The sequence below is a fragment of the Podarcis liolepis genome (genome assembly GCF_965112155.1).
Source record: "Podarcis liolepis genome assembly, chromosome: 6".
NCBI lineage: Eukaryota > Metazoa > Chordata > Lepidosauria > Squamata > Lacertidae > Podarcis > Podarcis liolepis.
This window is the reverse complement of record NC_139559.1, coordinates 3,710,780-3,731,823: the sequence shown is the minus strand read 5'-3', so window position 1 is coordinate 3,731,823 and position 21,044 is coordinate 3,710,780. Positions and strand designations below refer to the sequence as shown.

The 21,044-nt window shown below is 50.0% G+C and overlaps 1 protein-coding gene and 1 long non-coding RNA gene across 8 annotated transcripts in view; one reads left to right on the top strand and one right to left on the bottom strand.

The window, feature by feature from the left end:
- Nucleotides 1–17,315, top strand: part of MYLK2 (myosin light chain kinase 2) — a 46,470-nt gene extending 29,155 nt beyond the window's left edge. For 3 of the 7 annotated variants that reach the window (XM_083507461.1, XM_083507462.1, XM_083507460.1), the window contains exons 7-12: nt 965–1,106; nt 2,386–2,456; nt 3,143–3,271; nt 5,686–5,838; nt 9,051–9,183; nt 12,155–13,769. In XM_083507461.1, coding sequence (XP_083363587.1) covers nt 965–1,106; nt 2,386–2,456; nt 3,143–3,271; nt 5,686–5,838; nt 9,051–9,183; nt 12,155–12,235 — 709 coding nt within the window. In that variant the 3' untranslated portion in view covers nt 12,236–13,769. Of the gene's footprint in view, nt 1–964; nt 1,107–2,385; nt 2,457–3,142; nt 3,272–5,685; nt 5,839–9,050; nt 9,184–12,154; nt 13,770–17,256 lie in introns of those variants that run through there. The other 4 variants (XR_014527164.1, XR_014527165.1, XR_014527166.1 and 1 more) reach the window with 3 other exon arrangements.
- On the bottom strand, nt 13,525–15,513 carry LOC310708912. The gene is made up of 2 exons (XR_014527204.1): nt 14,659–15,513; nt 13,525–14,626 (listed from the first exon to the last, which is right to left on the bottom strand). It is a non-coding gene; the product is annotated as an uncharacterized lncRNA (long non-coding RNA).
- Nucleotides 17,316–21,044: the final 3,729 nt, after the last annotated feature.

Below are 21,044 nucleotides of genomic sequence, written 5' to 3'. Positions count from 1 at the left end.
CACAATTATAACAAATATAACATAAAAAGAAGGAAAAAAACATACAAAAAATATACAGTACTGAAAAAGCAAAAGCAAAGCAACAACAATTTAGTGCCATATCCCTTAAAAACCCAATTTTATTTACATTGTTAATTGACTTCCCCAGATCCCTCCCTTCTGAATTTCATTGTGTCTGTATGTAACAGCTTTCCAATATCATTCTTAAACTAAAAATATTTCCAGCAATTAACTATCTTTTTCTTTTTTCTTATTCTTCTTAATCCAACTGACTTAATTAAATCCTAAATTAATCCTAGGCCTATTTGGTGCTTTCAAGTGACTTCTAATTATTTATATTACAATATTTATTCAAATAGTCCTTAAATTTCTTCCAATCTTCTTGATATTCCTCCTCTTTCTGGTCGTGGATTCTTCCAGTCAGGACATTTGTTTCATTGGGGTGGTGACCAGCCTAAATAGAACCTAAATGTGGGAGGATATGGGATGGCCTTTTGGTGATGTCACATGGACGCTGGGAAAATCCCACATGCATGAGTAGCACCCAGAATGCACTGCCCTGAGCATAGCTGTCAAGCGTCCCTTATTTGGCGGGACAGTCCCTTATCCCAGCGCCATGTCTCGCTGCTGTCCCTTATTGATGATGTCCCTTAAATAAGCTACTGAAGGTAATGGGGCCCTTTCTATGTCCAGCTGTCCTTTGTCAACAACAAATTGTTGCTGGTTTTTTGTGTTGAATATATGCTATGTGGTAATTTATGGACCTAACAGGTACCTAAAGCCATTTGCACACAACAAAATAGGTATTATATCAAAGTAATTGTTGATCCCTTATTTTGGCTGCTGATCCCTTGTTTTCGAGGCTTCTCGTCCCTTATTTTCAAATCTGTAAGTTGACAGCTGTGGCCCTGCGGGGTTTGGGGTTCACCTGATGGTCTAAGGCAGCCCTTGTCTTGCCTTGCAGTGTGGAGGGCGGCGAGCTCTTTGAGCGGATCATCGACGAGGATTACCAGCTGACGGAGGTGGACTGCATGGTCTTTGTGCGCCAGATCTGTGACGGGATCCTCTTCATGCACCACATGAGTGTTCTCCACCTGGACCTCAAGGTAGGAGAACATCTCTGCCCTCCCTCAAGAAGGAGGAGGAGGAGGAGGAGGGGCAAGGCTATTGTGGGGCACAAGACCTTTGGGGCCAAACCAGCGGTTCCCGGACACTGCTTCCATAAATGCATCTGCAGTCGCTCCGACGCAACCTTATAAAAAGCATCACTCTCAGTAGAAGTTTGCATAACCCACTAAGGAAGATAAAATTCAGAAGTGCAGCAATTAATGGCACGTTTATTCAAATGCCAATGAAAATTATTTAGTTGAATTCAGCAAAATGGATATATCTGATCCAGTGATACCAACTTTTCAGAGTCAGACGGGGTACAAATTATTTATTTACCGTATTTTTCGCTCTATAAGACGCACCAGACCACAAGACGCACCTAGTTTTTGGAGGGGGAAAACAAGAAAAAAAATATTCTGAATCTCAGAAGCCAGAACAGCAAGAGGGATCTCTGCGCAGTGAAAGCAGCAATCCCTCTTGCTGTTCTGGCTTCTGGGATAGCTGCGCAGCCTGCATTCGCTCCATAAGATGCACACACATTTCCACTACCTTTTTAGGAGGGAAAAAGTGAGTCTTATGGAGCAAAAAATACGGTAATTATACACTCCCTGCTGCCTCCTTGCCTCTTAGCGGCCCCCGCACCATGTAATCCCACTGCCGCCCAGGGGCTCCTACTACCAACTTTGGTAAGGTAAAGGTAAAGGACCCCTGACTGTTAGGTCCAGTCGTGGATGACTCTGGGGTTGCGGCGCTCATCTCACTTTACTGGCCGAGGGAGCCAGCGTACAGCTTCCGGGTCATGTGGCCAGCAGGACTAAGCCGCTTCTGGCGCACGGAAATGCCGTTTACCTTCCCGCCGGAGCGGTACCTATTTATCTACTTGCACTTTGACGTGCTTTCGAACTGCTAGGTTGGCAGGAGCAGGGACCGAGCAACGGGAGCTCACCCCACCGTGGGGATTCGAACCGCCGACCTTCTGATCGGCAAGCCCTAGGCTCTGTGGTTTAACCCACAGCACCACCTGCGTCCCTACCAACTTTGGTAACCACTGCCAAAAAAAGAGATGGGCATGAAACAGCCGTGGGTCTGCCCAGTTCCTCTGCTGCGCCAGACACAAGATATCTAGTTGCTCTCCAAGGGGCAGAGAGACCTTCCTGCCATCTTCCCCAAACCTTTCCAGACTTCAAGGGGATTATTTGCAGGTTCCCCACAAAGTCACTAACCGGAGGTGGTGTTTTGGGAGTGGGGGGTGTTACCTTTTCTCTCCCTCCGCAGCCAGAGAACATCCTGTGCGTGACCTCGACCGGCCACATGGTGAAGATAATTGATTTTGGACTCGCTCGAAGGTAATGCCCAGAGCAGAGGTCAGCAAACTTACCGCGCATCGGAACGGTGTCTCCAGTGCCGATCGCGTGGTGGGCCGGAGGGCAAGGGAGTGCATGCCCATACTACGCTTGTGCACATACTATTTCCGGCGCACTTCTGGGTCGGAGGAGCACCAGAAATAGCTTGTGCGCATGTGCAGGGGCCTCCTCTGACCGGGATGTGCACCGGAAATAACGCTTGTGCATGCGCAAATAATGCTTGCACATGCATAAATAATGCTTGCACATGTGCTAATAATGCGTGTGCATGCGCAAATAATGCTTGTGCATGCGCAAATAATGCTTGCGCATGCGCACATAATGCTTGCACATGCGTACAAGCTATTTCCGGTGCTTCTCCGACCCGGAAGTGGGCAGCTGCGCAGCGCAGTGCCAGTAAGAGCGGGCGGCGGCAGTGGGTGGCAGGGGTTGCTGCGGGCCAGATAAACGGGTCTCTCAGGCCTTATCCAGCCCACGGACCTTAGTTTGGGGACCCCTGGCCCAGAGCATCGCCAGCCTGCACCAGCCCCCTCTCCCCTTTCCGCACTCCTGACCCCGCTGTGTGCCTCTTCTGGGCACCGGGCGAGGGGAGGGCACAGGACAAAGTCCTTTCCGAAGGGAGCAGGATCCTGGTGCTAGATTCTTCTCTCTCTCTCTCACCTTCCCAGATACAACCCCAGAGAGAAGCTGAAAGTGAACTTTGGCACCCCCGAGTTCCTGTCTCCGGAGGTGGTGAGCTACGAACAAGTCTCCTACACAACGGATATGTGGAGCATGGGGGTGATCACCTACATGCTGTGAGTTGCGGGGAAGGGGTGCCTATGGAATCAGGCATAATAATAATAATAATAATAATAATGCTATTTGTACCCCGCCCATCTGGCTGGATTTCTCCAGCCACTCTGGGTGGCTCACAATAGAATATTAAAAACATGATAAGACATCAAACATTAAAAACTTCCCTGAACAGGGCTGCCTTCAGATGTCTTCTAAAAGTCAGGTAACAGTAGTACCTCGTTTGAGTCCGCCCCGTTTAATGTCCATTTCGTGGAACGTCTTTTATTGAGTTACAGTTTCCATTCTCAAGCTGCTGCGCGCAACTCTACGTCTTAAGGGTTAAACCGGCGAAGCTCCGTCTGAGTCTCCGCCCCCTGTGCACCAGCTTACTAACCTAGCCTTACTCCACCTTTTCTGCCTGACCATTCTTCTCTGGGTCCCTCTGCCCCCCGGGGTCTCTTCCTTCCGGGATTCTTCTGACGCTGACCCCCCGGACCCTCCTGTCTCCTTGCGCCGGGCTTTAGGACCTGGCTCCCTTTCCGGGCTACTTACTGCGCCACCTTCCTGTGCATTTGAACTTGGCGCGCGCGCCCAACCTTCCACTTTCCGCTTAACCGTTTCTTCGCTCCCCGATGGAGGTGTGGCCACTCCTGACTCGTGCCCTCCCTCCTGTTGTGAGCTTCCAGCGCTTGATACCTGGCGCCCTTCCTCTCCCTGCTCTCTGGCGGTGACGCTGGTCCCGATTTCCAACTGCTCCCCTCTGAGTCCCCTCTGGCCCTTTCTTCCTGGGGTGTCCCCCTAGGCTCCCCCCTTGCCCTGGCCACTGGTGCTCCTTCCTGTGAATCTTCTGATTCACTGGAAAGACTCGGAGATCTCGGGTCGTCGTCATCACTCATCTTTTCTTCTGCCTCCTCCCCCTCGCTCTCTGTTTCCTCCCTTGCCCTTGCCTCTGCTCCTGAACCCCTGACACATACGCTTCAGGTTACAGACTCCGCTAACCCAGAAATAGTACCTCAGGTTAAGAACTTTGTTTCAGGATGAGAACAGAAATCGTGTGGTGGCGGCAGTGGGAAGCCCATTAGCTAAAGTGGAACCTCGGGTTAAGAACAGTTTCAGGTTAAGAACGGACCTCCAGAACGAAAAGTTCTTTACCCGAGGTACCACTGTACCAGAACAGGTTACTTCCGGGTTTGCTGCTCGCGCACGTGCAGAAGCGCAAAACCGCTCAAGCACGTGCGCAGAGCGGCGCTTTGTCAAGCATCTGGGGCTCCGGAATGGATCCCAGGCTCAAAACGAGGTACCACTGTAGTCGTTTATTTCCTTGATACCTCATGGGAGGGCGTTCCACAGGGTGGGTGCCACCACCGAGAAGGCCCTCTGCCAGCTTCCCTGTAACTTGGCTTCTCGCAGCGAGGGAACCGCCAGAAGGCCCTCGGCGCTGAACCTCATTGTCTGGGCAGAACGATGGGGGTGGAGATGCTCCTTCAGGTATACTGGACCGAGGCCGTTTAGGGCTTTAAAGGTCAGCACCAACACTTTGAATTGTGCTCGGAAATGTCCTGGGAGCCAATGTAGGTCTTTCAGGACCAGTGTTATGTGGTCTCGGCGGCCACTCCCAGTCACCAGTCTAGCTGACGCATTTGTCATTTATTTTATTTATTAAATTTGCATACCCTCATTCATCTGGAGATCAGAGGGCGCCTCACAAACATAAAAGCACCAAATGAGAAAGCAGAAAGACATAATAAAACAAAGAGGCAGAAGGAGGGACCCTGAGGGAATCTAAGCGTCCCTGACAGTCGGACCTCCAAGCAAGGAGATTCCACAACCTCCTCTGCCGAACAGCTCTTGCTGTCAGAAAGTTTTTCCCGATGTTTAGTTGAAATCTCCTTTCTTCTACAGTCATACCTCATGTTACATTTGCTTCTGGTTGCGCGTTTTCAGGTTGCGTCCCACGGCGACCCGGAAGTATCGGAACAGGTTCCTTCCAGGTTTCGCCGCAGGCACGCAAAATGACGCCACGTGCATGCACAGAAGCGGCAAATCGCGACCCATGGAGACGCGGGTTGCGTTCTTTTCAGGTTGCGAACAGGCCTCCGGAACGGATCCCGTTCGCAACCAGAGGTGCCGCTGTAATTTGAATCCGTCGGTTGCGGTCCTGACCTCTGGGGCAGCGGCAGCAATGTATTTGGCAGAAACAGAACTGCAGCAGAACACCCACGGCGTCGATTGCGGTGGGCAGAGAATGGAAGGGAAATGGGCCCAGCGAGCCGATTTTTTTGTGCTCTGACGTAGCCACGGCGTGTTCTGGAGCAGCCAGGCTCCTGGCCCCGGAGTCACTTGCATTTGCCAAATTTCTGAGCCCCAGGAGAGTTTTCCTTCACTAACGAGCCTTGATTGACGCTCTCTCCTCGTCTCCCCACCCTGTTCTCAGGCTGAGCGGACTCTCCCCTTTCCTGGGCGACAACGACACGGAAACCCTCAACAACGTCCTGGCAGCCAACTGGTATTTTGATGAGGAAGCTTTTGAGGGCATCTCCGAAGAAGCCAAGGACTTTGTCTCCAACTTGATTATCAAGAACAAAAGGTCTGGGACCATTTGGGGCAAAAGGGGGGGGAAGCTTTGCTCTTTTCTGTGTGGGAACCGATTAACCTCCAGGTCAGCCAGGGAGCATATGGAGAGGCACCACACCCTTTAACATTTTCTAGCTGGAGGGAGACCAGTAGAAAATTGCACAGGCTCTTTAGAATCATGGAACCAGAGAGCTGGAAGGGACCACAGGGGTCATCTAGTCCAACCCCCTTTTCGCCCAGTGTGAGACTTGAACCCACAACCCTGAGAGTCTCATGCTCCACCAACTGAGCTATCCCGGTTGAACAAGCGAATCTGGCTTCTGCTGTGATGACAGAGGACGTTTCTGGAAAAGAGGGGAGGTGATAGAGGTTTCTAAAAGGAAGCAGTGCGCTGAGAAAGGGGATAGAGAGACTTTTTCTCTCACTCACATGACACTAGAAGTTGTGGACATCCATAAGGACCTAAAAAGACCTGGTTGCTGGATCAGGCCCATGTCTTTTTTTTAAAAAAATACATTTTTATTGATTTTTTAATATATCTGTTCCAACAGTAATACAACATAACTGCTCATCTTATACAATATTTTTAGACTTCCATCAACACCTCTGATGATTTTCCATTCTCTATCGCTTATTATGCATTTCTTAATTTCTATATTTTTAAAATTTAATTTATTATTTATACCCCACCCATCTGGCTGGGCTTCCCCAGCCACTTTGGGCGGCTTCCAACCAAATATTAAAATGCAGTAATACATCAAACATTAAAAGCTTCCCTAAACAGGGCTGCTTTCAGATGCCTTCTAAAAGTCTGGTAGTTGCTGTTCTCTTTGACATCTGCTGGGAGGGCGTTCCACAGGGCGGGTGCCACCACCGAGAAGGCCCTCTGCCTGGTTCCCTGTAGCTTTGCTTCTCGCAGTGAGGGAACCGCCAGAAGGCCCTCGGCGCTGGACCTCAGTGTCCGGGCAGAACGATGGAGGTGGAGACGCTCCTTCAGGTATACTGGACCGAGGCCGTTTAGGGCTTTAAAGGTCAGCACCAACACTTTGAATTGTGCTCGGAAATGTCCTGGGAGCCAATGGAGGTATTTCAGGACCAGTGTTATGTGGTCTCGGCAGCCGCTCCCAGTCACCAGTCTAGCTGCCGCATTCTGGATTACTTGTAGTTTCCGGGTCACCTTCAAAGGTAGCCCCACATAGAGCGCATTGTAGTAGTCCAAGCGGGAGATAACCAGAGCATGTAAATATTTAAAACATTTAATTATCCTTAACTAATAATTCTCCTCATTATCTTTCTTGCAACATTTCAAATGATTCACCTTACGAAACTTCTTGCAATCCTACTAGCGTAATCTGTTCATCACAATTGCTTTTCAAATAGTTTGTAAATTTACTCCAGTCTTCTGAGAATCTCTGGTCCCGCAGGTTTCGAATCCTTCCTGTTAATTTATCTAACTCTGCATAGTCCAGGATCAGGCCAATGGCTCATCTAGTCCAGATTCCTGTTCTCACAGTGTCCAACCAGATGCCTGTGGGAAATCTGAAGGCAGGATTCGAACACAAGCCCTCTGCCCTCCTAGGGTTTCCATCAACTGGTATTCAGAAGCATTGCTTCCTCCCAGCTGGGCAGGCAAGAAAAGGCCATAACGACTAGTATAGCCATCGGCAACCCTCCATGAATTTGCTTTATCCTCTTTTAAAGGCATCCTTGTCTCCAGTTGCAGGGAGTTCCACAGTTTAACACTCCATTGCATGAAGAAGGACTTCTTTTTATCTGCCCTGACATTCAACTTCCCTGGATGCTCACGAGTCCTCGTGTTCTGAGAGGGGGAAGAAACTCTCCCTTAATAATAATAATAATAATAATAATAATTATTATTTATTTATACCCCGCCCATCTGGCTGGGTTTCTCCAGCCACTCTGGGCGGCTTCCAACAGAATATTAAAATATTAAAATACAATAGTATAGTGAAGATAGCTATTCTTGATTAGAAAAGGAAATAAATTTGAAGAATGTAGCTTTCTCAACGTCTTCCCAAAAGTCTGTATTTTTTTTAAAAAAAACCCCAAAACCCCCCAATTGGAGGTCTGGTATGCGGGTGAAGGGTGGCGATATCTGAGTTTTCCCTCAAGGCTCCCTGCATATTGGATTTCTTGCTGCTCCTGAGATCTTGAGGCTGGGTTTGGGTGGCAGCCGAGATGCTTACGGGTCTCTGGAACGGAGGTCCAGTTAAAGGAGCTGTGCTGCGAGTCATGCCCTTTATGAACCGTACCCCAACCCTGCAGACTAGTTGCTATCACCACGCTCTAGAAAGTTGTGATACGTGGGATATCCAAACCACGTTTTTGAAAGGGGGCCATGCCCATTAAACAACAGCAACACACCCACTAAAGATGAATGGGTAGTCAAATTGTGTGAGTGCTTGGAGCTCCCGAAGCTGACAGATGCAATAAGAGATAAACTTAAAAAGAAGAATGGGGATGTTTAAATAATTATCTAGGGGATAAGGGTTCATCAATAAAGACCTGGCTATGTTTAGAATGATACCGCATAGGGGAATGTTCCCTGATACCAAGATGAAGGATTCTATGGAATACAGCTAGAGAGAATCGATAAGAATAATGATCTGTTGTGACCTTGACGGAAGCGTCCAATAGATGAGCCTTCTTGTGTTTTGGCTCATTTCTCCTTTTCCCCCTCTTTTTTTTCTTTCCCTTTTTCCTTTCTTCCTTCCTTCCTTCCTTCCTTCCTTCCTTCCTTCCTTCCTTCTCCTTTCCCCTTTTGTTCTATGCCATGTGCTTTGATTTTTTTGTAGTTTTTTTTAGCCTTTTCCATTATTATTATTATTATTATTATTAAGGATTTTTCTTTTGTCATGTTGGTTGTGTATATTTATTTGTATTTGTTTAAAAGGTTAAAAAACAACAACCAATAATAACACAGCAGGATAAAAACACCCCATGGGGGGGGGGAGCTGCAGTAACTGGTTGTGTGTGGCACCAACTGGCCAGTGACTGTGCCGTCGACAACTTCCTCCCCTACCGGCAGCAGAAGCTGAGTGCAAATTCTGCAGGGCAGGTTGGAACGCAGACTCTGTTTGATGCGCTTTCTATTTATTGCAGGGTTTTGTACGTTGCAGGATGGGGGGGCTAGGGGTCTGGGATACAGCAGCTGCAGGTGGTGACCCCCCCCCCATAACCTTTGCCTCTCGTCCCCCTCCCCAGCGGACGCCTGAGTGCCGCCCAGTGCCTGCAACACCCCTGGCTCAACAACTTGGGAGAGAAAGCCAAGCGGGTCAACCGGCGGCTGAAATCCCAGGTCCTGCTCCGAAAATACGTGATGAAGAGGCGATGGAAGGTATTTGCTTCTTTAGTACCGTATTTTTCCCGCTATAGGACGCACCGGACGATAAGACACACCTAGTTTTGGGGGGAGGAAAACAAGGGGGGGGAAATATTTTGAATCCCAGAAGCCAGAACAGCAAGAGGGATCTGGCTTCTGGGATACCATGTGGCTGTTTTGGCTTCTGGGACGACCGCGCCAAGCCTCTTCAGGGCAGCAGCATGAAGGCTCCCCCTGCCCGGAAGAGGATGCGCGGGGCTAAGGCAGAAGCCAGGACAGCAAGCGGGATCGCTGCGTAGTGATCCCTCTTGCTGTCCTGGCTTATAGGATAGCCGCACGTAGCCTCTCTCGGGCAGCGGGATGAAGGCTCCCCTTGCCCGAAGAGGCTGCGCGCGGCTAAGGCGGAAGCCAGGACAGACGCGTCGCTGAAGGGGCACTGCGCAGTTCTCCCTATCTGCGCAGAGCCTCTCCTGCGAAGGAGAGGGGTTGCGCAGATAGGGAGAGCTGCGCAGCGCCCCTTCAGCGAAGCGGGAGGAGGAACAGAAGGAGACCCTTCTGTTCCTCCTCTGGCTTCGCAGGAAAGGCGCCTCTCTGAAGGGGCGCTGCGCAGCTCTACCTCTCTGCGCAGTGCCATTCACTCCATAAGACGCACTCACATTTCCCCTTACAGTGGTGCCTTGCAAGACGAAATTAATCCGTTCCGTGAGTCTCTTCATCTAGCGGTTTTTTCGTCTTGCGAAGCAACCCTATTAGCGGCTTAGTGGATTAGCGCTATTAAAGACTTAGCGGCTATTAAAGGCTTAGCAGCTATTAAAGGATTAGTGGATTAGCGGCTAAAAGGCTATTAGCATCTTAGCGGCTTAGAAAAAGGGGGGGGAAGCGGAAAAAAATCGGAACACTCGCAAGACGTTTTCGTCTTGCAAAGCAAGCCCCTAGGGAAAATCGTCTTGTGAAGCAGCTCAAAAACAGAAAACCCTTTCGTCTAGCGGGTTTTTCGTCTTGCGAGGCATTAGTCTTGCGGGGCACCACAGTACTTTATAGCAGGAAAAAAGTGCGTCTTATGGAGCGAAAAATACGGTAAATTTCTGTCCTGAGCTTCCTCACAAAGGAAAGGGACAGCCAGTCGTGGGAGGGAGCTCAGCGTATCCGGAAATGGGGGGACGGCGGCTTTGGTCCATTTTCCCACTCCCCTGTGAGTCATCCCACAAGCTTTGGGCTCAGACTGGGAGGTCGCTCAGTGGCTGCTGGTGGGCCACCCACTGTTTTGGGGTGGGGTTCAATCACATGCCAGCGGAAATCAGGTTGCACAAGTCTAGTTGAGTGGGAGGCTTTGCACAACAAACCTGCTTCCCCCCCAAAAGATAAGACTTTTTGCAGCCAGGAAAGAGGAAGGGAAATGGAGTTGCTTTGATGAACATCTCATATATATATATATATATATATATATATATATATATATATATATTTGTTTTCGTAGATTTTCACGGGTACAGGAATGCAGGTTTTGGTGTCCTCGGGTGTCTTCCCGTGTAAAAGTTGGGGTGTCTAGGCGACGTTTCGACGAGGTCTCACTCGTCATCTTCAGGCTGGTGCTTTCGGCTTCTTGTTACTGGAACAGAGCGGGATCTCAGTGTTTGAGTTCCTATAAATACTGTAGAGGGGTGTGGTGTACTTTTGAGGCAATACACCACACCCCTCTACAGTATTTATAGGAACTCAAACACTGAGATCCCGCTCTGTTCCAGTAACAAGAAGCCGAAAGCACCAGCCTGAAGATGACGAGTGAGACCTCGTCGAAACGTCGCCTAGACACCCCAACTTTTACACGGGAAGACACCCGAGGACACCAAAACCTGCATATATATATATATATATATATATAAAAATTAGTTTTTCAACATATCATTTTCAACAGTAATTAAACATGCTTTCATATCTTACACCTTTTTTTTACTTCCATCAATCATATCTGAAAACTTTCCAATCTATTCACTAAATATACATTTCTTACTTCCACAATTACATTTAATTCATAACTAATATCTCTATTCTTTCTCTGCAGTGCTTCATACATTTCTCCTTACAAAACCTCTTTTGTCCTACTAGTGTAATTTGTGGATTACAGTTGCTCTTCAAATAGTTCGTATATTTGAACATCATCTAACCTCCCTGGAAACAAACCATGATCGGTGCTCAGTGAACCCAATTTTTTTAAAAAAAAAAATTCCCCCTTTTTAAAAACAATATTCTTATACATTTAAATCATTTTCCGTTTTTGCAAATCTGAGATTACTTGAATCCCTGGACTTCCCCCCCCCCCTCGCCTGGTTTCCAATTTTTATCTGTTGCATCAAAAATTACATTTTTTCTAAATCATTTTATATCCTTTTTTAAACTTTAGTCATTACATTAGAAGTCTTATAACAATCCTGTTAACCTTTTAAATATCTATGGTGTTCTTTAAGGTAATCTATAAATTTCTCCCACATTTTGCTAAGAAAATTTATCAGCTTGGTTTCTGATCTCCACCGTCAACTTTGCCATTTCAACATAGTCCATCATCTTGGTTATCCACCCTTGGTTGGGACTTTCTCTTCCTTCCACTTCTGGGCAAAAAGCATTCTTTTTAAGTACTTTCATATTTCATCCCCTATTATTCCCAATAGAAAAGCTTCTGGTTTTTTGATAAAGGCTAAATTGAACATTTTTTTCAATTCATTATATATCATTTCCCAGAATTACTATTTTACATGTCCACCACAGCAAACCCAGAATCTTACCCAGGGCTCCCACAGACCATTTCCCCTTCCTCATAGGTAACAGAAGAAATTCTGCAACAAAAGTTAGAATCACAACCTTGATTTGCATTGTTTTAATTTAATTTTTAATTTATTATAATTTGACCCTGTGATGTGAGCTTTCCAGCCTCAATGCTATTCCCCCCCTTTTTTCACTCTTGTGTGCGTTTTCTTTTCCAACCGCGCAGAAAAACTTCATCGGCGTCTGTGCTGCGAACCGGTTCAAGAAGATCACCAGCTCCGGATCCCTGACCGCGATGGGCGTCTGAGTGGCGGGGCTGGAAGCGGGCAGAATCGAGCGACACGTGGACGGAAAGGGGGCAGGGGGAACTCCCGACGGGAAGCTTGAACTGCGTTGTGCCCCACGTCTCAGGGACTTGCTTGGGCAAGAGGATCGGGGCCTGCCCCAGCGCTGGCTCCTTCCCAGAGAGCTGGGGGCAAGAAGCCGGTGGACGCCAGCCTGGAACTTTTTAGCAGGGAAGCTCCCTCCATGTGTAGGATATTTGCTCTCTCCGATAGCATCCCCATATTCCCGCGCAGTTGCCACTAAGCCAGTCTTCCCTACCTCTCCGTATTGTCTGACTTTAGCACCGTCCTCCTGTTTAGTGGCTATTCTTCTGCCTCTCCCTCTTGGACTCCACGCTCCACACAAACCCGGCTTCCTGGGTGTCATGCTGCTCTTGGACTGCTGCTAAGGACCTCACCCGACAAAAGTCTGACCGTTCGCTGCTTTCAAGGGACCTTCCGAAACCACTGCAGCCAACTGCATCTCCTTACCTTTGCTACGCCTTGTTTTTTGCCTCCGATTCCACCGTGCAAACTTTAAGGGAACTGGTTTCTGGGATGGCTGCGGCTTGCATGAAGTGCAGTTTCTCCGCTGTGACCGTCCTCTCCCCAGCTGCCCAGACTGGTTCTGTAACCTTCCCCAGCGAGCCAAAATCTTGACCCCACAGTGCTGGGGAGAGCACCTTCCCAAGCCCCCAAGATTGTGCATACAGGGCGTGTTGGATCGCCCCCACACCCCTGACTGAGAAATCCCAAACCTTTGCGATAAGGATTTTGCCAGGCTGCCAACCCTGTGCCCGTCTCCTTCTGCAGAACGGCTTCTCAGCTTCCAATCTGCTTGCGCCACCCACAAACCGCTTGCTGCCTTGGCACCCCCGAGACGTCTCTGCTCTGACTTTTTGCACAGACGTTGCACCTCACGACCCTGCTTAGGAAGGCCTTGTCCCCCTGCGTGCTCTTGGAGCATAGCTGTCAACTTTTCCCTTTTCTTGCGAGGAATCCTATTTGGAATAAGGGACTTTCCCTTAAAAAAAGGAAAAAGTTGACAGCTATGTCTTGGAGTTAGCTGAGGTTTGCAGTGTTTCTCAACCTCGGGTCCCCAGATGTTGTTGGACTACAACTCTCATCGTCCCTGAGCTCTGGCCTTGCTAGCTAGGGATGATGGGAGTTGTAGTCCAACAACATCTGGGGACCCACAGGTTGAGAAAGGCTGTGTGATGGTCTAGCGCAAGCAATGCCTCATCCCCACAAGGGCAGCCTTGCAGACCCCCCCCCCAGCAAAAAAACCACACACCAAAAACAACCCCAAGGACTTGAACCCCACTGCGCCAGGGACGGCTGTGGGAAGCTGATAATGTGGACAGGAAACTGCCTTTTCCGGCCTGCGCACTCAGAGATCCTCTAGGCTCTGGGCGGGCAGGAAGCAAACTGCCGGCATTCCAGGAGGAACATCCCCAGATGGGCAGCTGGTCCAGAGGAGGAGGAGGAGGCGAATAAGAAGACAGCATTGTGCAAACCACTTTGTGCTAACCTCTTTGCCCTCCTGCGCTGCCGAAGGGTCTGGAAGGGGAACGAGGAGGAGTGGAAGGGGAAGGGGAGAGCAAGGCTCTTGCATCCCACCCCCAAAGGAAGAGGGGAAGGAGATGGACTAATGAAGACCATCTGGGCTGGGCTGGCCTGGCCACGGCCGCCTCCTCGCCCATCTGAAAGGGCTGCTTCAGAGCCGGCCACCAACAGAGAGGAGTGCTCCAAGTGTGCCTGTTGAGTGTTTGTGCGCACATCGGAGATCTCCTCCATTAGCCCAGGGTCACCCCCCTGTAGATCCCGGGAAACCGGCCTCAAACGGAACTGCAGGCCAAAGCCGAGCGTGTTTTTGCAAAACCTCTTTTATTTAAACTTCCCTCCAACTCCCCGTTAGGTTAATGACCCAGAATAACCCGGGGAAACGTAGCTCCGTGGAAGGGTGTGGGGGAAGCAGGGGTGTTGACAAGAGTTTGATTGTGGTTTTTAGTTCCTGCATCACTTGGTGTGCTTTGGGAATCCTCGCTGCATGTTGTCTTTCCTGCAGCCGAGCCAGGCAGGTCACTCGTGAGCCCATTTTCCTGATGGACAAGCTGAGGCCAGAAGGAACCGGTACAAGGGGATGTGTGGACTGCCACTGAAAGGAGAAACCCAGAGTCTCTCCCATCTCCTGGTAACATGTACAGGCTGCCCCGTGGCGCCTGCCAGATGTTCTGGACTACAACTCCCAACAACATCACCCAGCATGTCTGCTGGCCAGGGATGGGGTTGGAAGGGCAGTAGCCCAGTGGCAGAACACCAGTCCCAGGTTCAAATCCTGGCATTTCCAGGTAGGGCCAGGAAAACCTGAAGCCCTTGGAGGGTTGCTGCAAGTCAGTGTAAACACTGCTCAGCTGAATGGACCCGTGAGTCTGACTTGGAATCATGCGGCATCATATTTTCCGATGTGATGGAAGGGGGTGGACGCTGCTTCCTGGGAGGTTTTAAGCAGAGATTGGATGCCCATCTGCCATGGAATCTCGAGTTGAGATTCCTGGAGCCTTGCGAAATGACCACCAGGGAAACCTTCTCTCTCTACAATAGCATCTAGAATCATAGAATCATAGAGTTGGAAGAGACCACAAGGGCCATCGAGTCCAACCCCCTGCCAAGCAGGAAACACCATCAGAGCACACCTGACATATGGTTGTCAAGCCTCTGCTTAAAGACCTCCAAAGTAGGAGACTCCACCACACTCCTTGGCAGCAAATTCCACTGTCAAACAGCTCTTACTGTCAGGAAGTTCTTCCTAATGTTTAGGTGGAATCTTCTTTCTTGCAGTTTGGATCCATTGCTCCGTGTCCGCTTCTCTGGAGCAGCAGAAAACAACCTTTCTCCCTCTTCTATGTGACATCCTTTTATATATTTGAACATGGCTATCATATCACCCCTTAATCTAGAGGGCAGCAGGTTAGACAAGGCTGATGTAGAAGACAAAGTCTGAGATTGGACAAGTTTCCCCAACTGTGCTGGGCCTGGGGGTTAACCCAAGCAACACGGTTCAGATCCTATCCTGAATCCAAGGATTCCGCGAGGAGTCAGTCCAACAGAGCCAAGGCAGGGCACAAGGCAGGAAACCAGGCTAGGCCAGGCACAAGGTAACAGGCAGCTTCCAGCAAGCAGCAATGTTGCTCCCACAACCTGGGGCAGGGTCTAACAGCCTTTCATCTCTGTCGGGGTAACAGCCGGTCCTGATCCCCCGGTGACTCACCTCCCTGTCTCCCCCGAAGGTGAGCACTCCTCCTATGAGTACTTGGGTCTCTCCTTTTCTCAGACCTCAGTCTCTGCAGCTCGGGAGACGTCGGTGGGTTACTAGACGCAGGGGTCACCTCAGCCTCTCCTGACCCAACTGGTAGTGGAGCAGCTGTAAGTGATGACCCAGCTAGAGGCAACGATGTCATCCCAACATCTGGAACCAGGGCAGGCTCAGGCCCCGGACTCGGCCCAGCTGGTGCCTGCTGCAGGGGAACCTGTGCAGACTGAGACTCTTCAGGATCAGGCCCCAGACTTGGTCCAGATGCCGCCTGAGGCAGAGGATCCAGTGCAGACTGAGACTCCTCTGGTTCTGAGTCTGAGCCCAAGTCCCAGGCCATCACACCGATGACGGAGCAGGGATACACTTGGAGCATGGCGCAATCCCAGCCCCACACTCCCTACTTTTAAGCCAAGGGATCCATCCATCTCTCTCCCTGCCTCATTTTGGCCTCTGCACCGCTGGCAACCCAAGAGGCATTTGGCTGACCAGGGAGTTAAGAGCAGCTCTCTTGGGATCAGGTCCAACACCTCCTCTGCCAGATAACAAAGGATCCTGACCCTCTCTTCTCCGCAGGATGCGCCAAGCTCATTTGGGACAGTTGTTTTCGAACCTTTCCAGGCCACTTCCCCCTTGGTTCCCTAAACTCATCCCTCTGCCATACAAAAAGTGCCATTCGGAATAGCAGCCTGCACAAACCCACAACACAACAAGGGAACACCATAAAATTCCAAGCAGCCGCAGTTAGTTGCACATTTGTTCAAAATCCCGTTAATTTAGTCTTAATTAATTCGACACAATCAGTGGTGTAGCGTGGGTTGTCAGCACCCGGGGCAAGGCAAGTAATTTGCGCCCCCTAACCCTAACCCCCAGATGTTGCGCCCGGTGCGGCCGGCCCCCCCCCTGCACCCCCCACGCTACGCCACTGGACACAATTCATGAACTTGATCTCTTCTCAAAGTCTGACAGACTTGCACCTCTAGTGCCAGCCTGCTGCCTTTGCCTCTTAGCACCCCCCGGAAAACAGGTAAAGGACCCCTGGATGGTTAAGTCCAGTCAAAGGTGACTATGGGGTTGCGGCGCTCATTTCGCTTTTCAGGCCAAGGGAGCCAACGTTTGTCCACAGACAGCTTTCCAGGTCATGTGGCCAGCATGACTAAACCGCTTCTGGTGCAACAGGACACCGTGACAGAAGCTAGAGCGCACAGAAACGCCGTTTACCTTCCCGCCGGAGTGGTACCTATTTATCTACTTGCACTGGCATGCTTTCGAATGGCTAGGTTGGCTGGAGCTGAGACAGAGCAATGGGAGCTCATCCCGTCACGGGGATTCAAACCGCCGACCTTCCGATCGGCAAGCCCAAGAGGCTCCGTGGTTTAGACCACAGTGCCACCCGCGTCCTTCCCAGAGGGGCACTACCTCCTACTTTGGGAACCACTGATTTAGCAATGGAGAGAAAGGCGTGTTTTTCTGCCCATTTTAACTTTGGTCTGAGGCTGGAGGCTGGGTGGGGATTGCGTGTATTTTCTGACAGTTGCGGGAGGGCGGATCCTGTGTCTACTGATTTACTAAGCTTTCCCCCAGTTCCACGAAGGTCTCCAGCTTGAGTTTGTCACGGTGCCTCCCCATGGGAAAAAAGCAGTCCCCCCCCCCCGTTGTGTCTGGCTGAGTGATCTCTTGATGTGCCCCCAGCGCCCCCACCCCTTGCCACTCCTGGCTGAATGTAAATAAATGTACAGATTCAAGTACCAGTCCTTTGTCTTGCGTCCTCCAAAGGAGGGTGGGGAGGGCTGTGTTTTTCTGAGTGCAGCAGGGAGATTCCTGCAGGGTTGGACTAGATGACCCCAGGTTCCCTTCCAGCCTTACAATTCTGGCTTGCTACGTCCTGCGCTAGCAACGGGGAAGGGGCAGTGCAGTCTTAAGGCCCTGGGGACACACTCTTATTACTGAAAAGAAGTGGCACGATTGAAGCTTATAAAATTATGCATTGGGTTTTATAAGATTACGGCATTGAGAATTTCTTCCTCCTTCTCTCACCACGTGAAAACTTGCAGACGTCCAATGAAGCTGAATGTTGGAAGATTCGGGGCAGAGAAACGAAAGGACTCCTTTGCACAGCACACAGTTAAACTACAAAACTTTATCTCACCGGAGGCAGTGATGATGATGATGACGACACATAAATAAATAAATAATTTTATTTATACCCTGCCCTCCCCAGCCAAGACCGGGCTCAGGGTGGCTAACACCAGGTATAAAAACAATTGATTAAAATACAACTTAAAAACAAGATTAAAATACAACATTAAAATGCAGCCTCATTTCAGTAGGAACTCAAATCAAATACTTTTTTGGGGATGAAAACGTCAAGTCTTCACCAAGGCCAACTATCCAGACTGGTCCTATGTGGGCCAGAAAAAAAGCCAGGGAAGTCCCCAAATAGGAGTTCCATCACAGAAGGAGAAAGGAAAGAGGGGAAGTGGATCAAGTTGATTCCAAGCCAAAGGCCAGGCGGAACAACTCTGTCTTACAGGCCCTGTGGAAAGAAATCAGATCCTGCAGGGCCCTGGTCTCATGAGACAGAGCTTTCCACCAGGCTGGGGCCAGTGCTGAAAAGGCCCTGGCTCTGGTTGAGGCTAATCTAACTTCTTTAGGGCCCGGGACCTCTAGGGTGTTGCTATTAAGGTCCTCCGCGGCCTTCAGCCTAGGTGGTTGCTCTTTTTTTTTTTTGACAAAGTAATAATCATAAATAAATAGGAATAAAGTTGTGGACCTCCCCACCGAGACCATTCCATTGTAACTATCCAACCTGCCAAAATTTCAACACCTCTTGCGATGGTTTGACCCCTTTCCGTTTGAACAATACAAATTCTACAAATACCTTCCATATCTCCTCAAAATAATTTCTCCTGCATATTCCCCATCTTACGTTAATGGCTCGTGTTAATTTATCACTAATAGCTATATCCCACATCTCTTTATACCATTCTTCCGTTTTACATTCCGCTTGCCCCTTCCACTTCCTAGATATCATGATTTGTGCAGCTGTCAATAAATTTGTGAGCAAGTCCTCCATAGTCTGCGAATTTCCCACCCCGTCATAAATTGATAATAATGCTACCTCTGAACTTTCGGTCACTAGGTAAAGGTAAAGGACCCCTGACCGTTAAGTCCAGTTGCAGACGACTCGGGGGGTTGTGGCGCTCATCTCGCTTTACTGGCCGAGGGAGCCGGCGTTTTGTCTGCAGACATTTTCCGGGTCATGTGACGAACCAGAGCAGCGCACGGAAACGCCATTTACCTTCCCGCCGGAGTGGTACCTATTTATCTACTTGCACTGGCACGCTTTCGAACTGCCAGGTTGGCAGGAGCAGGGACTGAGCCACGGAAGCTCACCCCATCACAGGGATTCGAACCGGCGACCTTCCGGTCGGCAAGCCCTAGGTTCTGTGGTTTAACCCACAGCGCCACCCGCTTTTTAAAAAGGTGGCTTTAAAAAAAAGATTAGGCAAATCTGTGGAAGAGAGGCCCTGCCGGGATGACTCTGCTCTGTATGCTCTGTGCTATACAGTTGGAGACCACAATGCTTCTGACTCCCAGTTGCTGGAAACTGCAAGAAGGGAGAGGGGTCTTGCGTTCGAATCCTGCTTGCTGGTTTCCTGCAGGCATCTGGTCAACCGCTGTGAGCTGTGCTGGTCCCGGGGGGGGGGGGGAAGGTTACCGTTGGCGTAGTCAAAGTCCGGTCCTGGGTCACTAGCCTGGAAACAGTTCACAAGGAGCGGGGCGAGGTCCGAAGCAGGAAGCCAGGCAGGGACAGGAACACTGGAGGGTCAGGTCTGGGTCAGGGCAGAAGCAGGTACTCAACGAAGACGTTGCTCCCGCAACCTGGGACCGGGCTGACTGGCCTTTATCTTCTCTGAGGCCAGGGGCGGTCCCGGCCCCCAGGAGACCCGCCTCTCCTGGCCTTAAGGAGAGCACTCCTCCTGGGAGAAACCAGTTCCCTTCGCCTCTCTGCCCTGAGCCTCTGCAGCTCAGGAGAGGCTGAAGGGTTACTGGGCCCAGGGGGAGACTCACCTGTAGGCACTGAGTCCTCAACCACCTCTGGAGCCAGAGTGGATTCACCTGGTGCCTGCTCCTGAGGATCCGGCACAGGTGCAGGCGCCTCAGAATCAAGGCCCTGCCCCAGTTCAGCCGGCCCTGGAGGCGGGGACTTTTGTGCAGGCTGGGATTCCTCCGGTTCAGCCTCTGAATCGGATTCCCAGGCCATCACATGAGCAGTAGATGCTGGGCTGGATGAGCCACTGGCGTGATCCAGCAGACTATTATTATGTTCTTATGCCCTGGGTTCCAGGTGTGCACCCCTGGGGCAGCAGGTAAGCGGAGGAGAGCTGTGGCCCTTGATTCTGGGTGCTCCAGGTGGGTGAACTCCCTTTTCTTGCCCGTCTGGTGAGCAGAGGAACCAGTAATATTGTATGTGCCTTTTTGATTGCTGACTGTTTGACAGTGGAACAGTCTCCCACTAGAAGTGGTGGGCTCTCCTTCCTCGGAGGCTTTTAAGCAGAGGTTCGGTGGCCATTGTTGTAAACAATATCTGCCCCTTTCCCCTTTTGGGGTATCCAAGAGCCCGTATAGAGTCCTTACGTAGGTTCCCAACCAGAGAATATTGAGAAGCAAAGCAGCTAGTAAGCCTGATCTTTATTGATCTGTTGCAACAGGGTGCTCCCCTCACCCGCAGGAAAGGAGGAGGAACCCAGAACAAAGGTGTGCCCGCCCTTATATAGACATTTTAAATTCCCTGCCCTGGAGCTCAAGACCACCCCTCCATTCATCATACATACATCACAGAAGGAGTGTAACCCAATACCACCACCCCAGACACATCATACCTACATCACAGAAAGGGCGGTCTACAGCAGAAATCTGAGTGTGTTGTTTATCTCCTGTCTGACAGGTCACCTGTTTAATGCTTACTTGATTGGATACCCTGGGGTGCCTGGCCAGTTTTTTGTAATGATAAATACTTAGTTCCTGAGCCAGGTCACAGGCTCACCCTATTCAAACACAGACATAGCCTAAAGACAAGATTTGTGAAGGAAAAGACAATGGGGAGGCGTTTCCATTTTCCTTTGACCTTGCAGAGATAACATTTGGTCAGTTTGGGAATCAAAAATGGTTTCAGGTCCATCTTCCTGTGCTGATCTATGTACATCCTTGGTTGGTACATTTATTATATATCTAAGACCTTAAAATTCTTATCACACCATCTGTCAGGGGTGATTTATTTGAGATTCCTGCACTGAAAGGGGGTTGGACTAGATGCCTCTTGGTGTCCCTTCCAACTTTGCAGTTCTATGACACCGGCCCAGCTCCTCAGTTCCCTGCAGGCTCCTCCACTCAGGCTTCTGCTGAGCTGCCAGTCAGCAGGCTTGCCAGACCAGCCCCTGCCTAGCTCTCTCTGCCCTGGGATCGGATGATTCTAT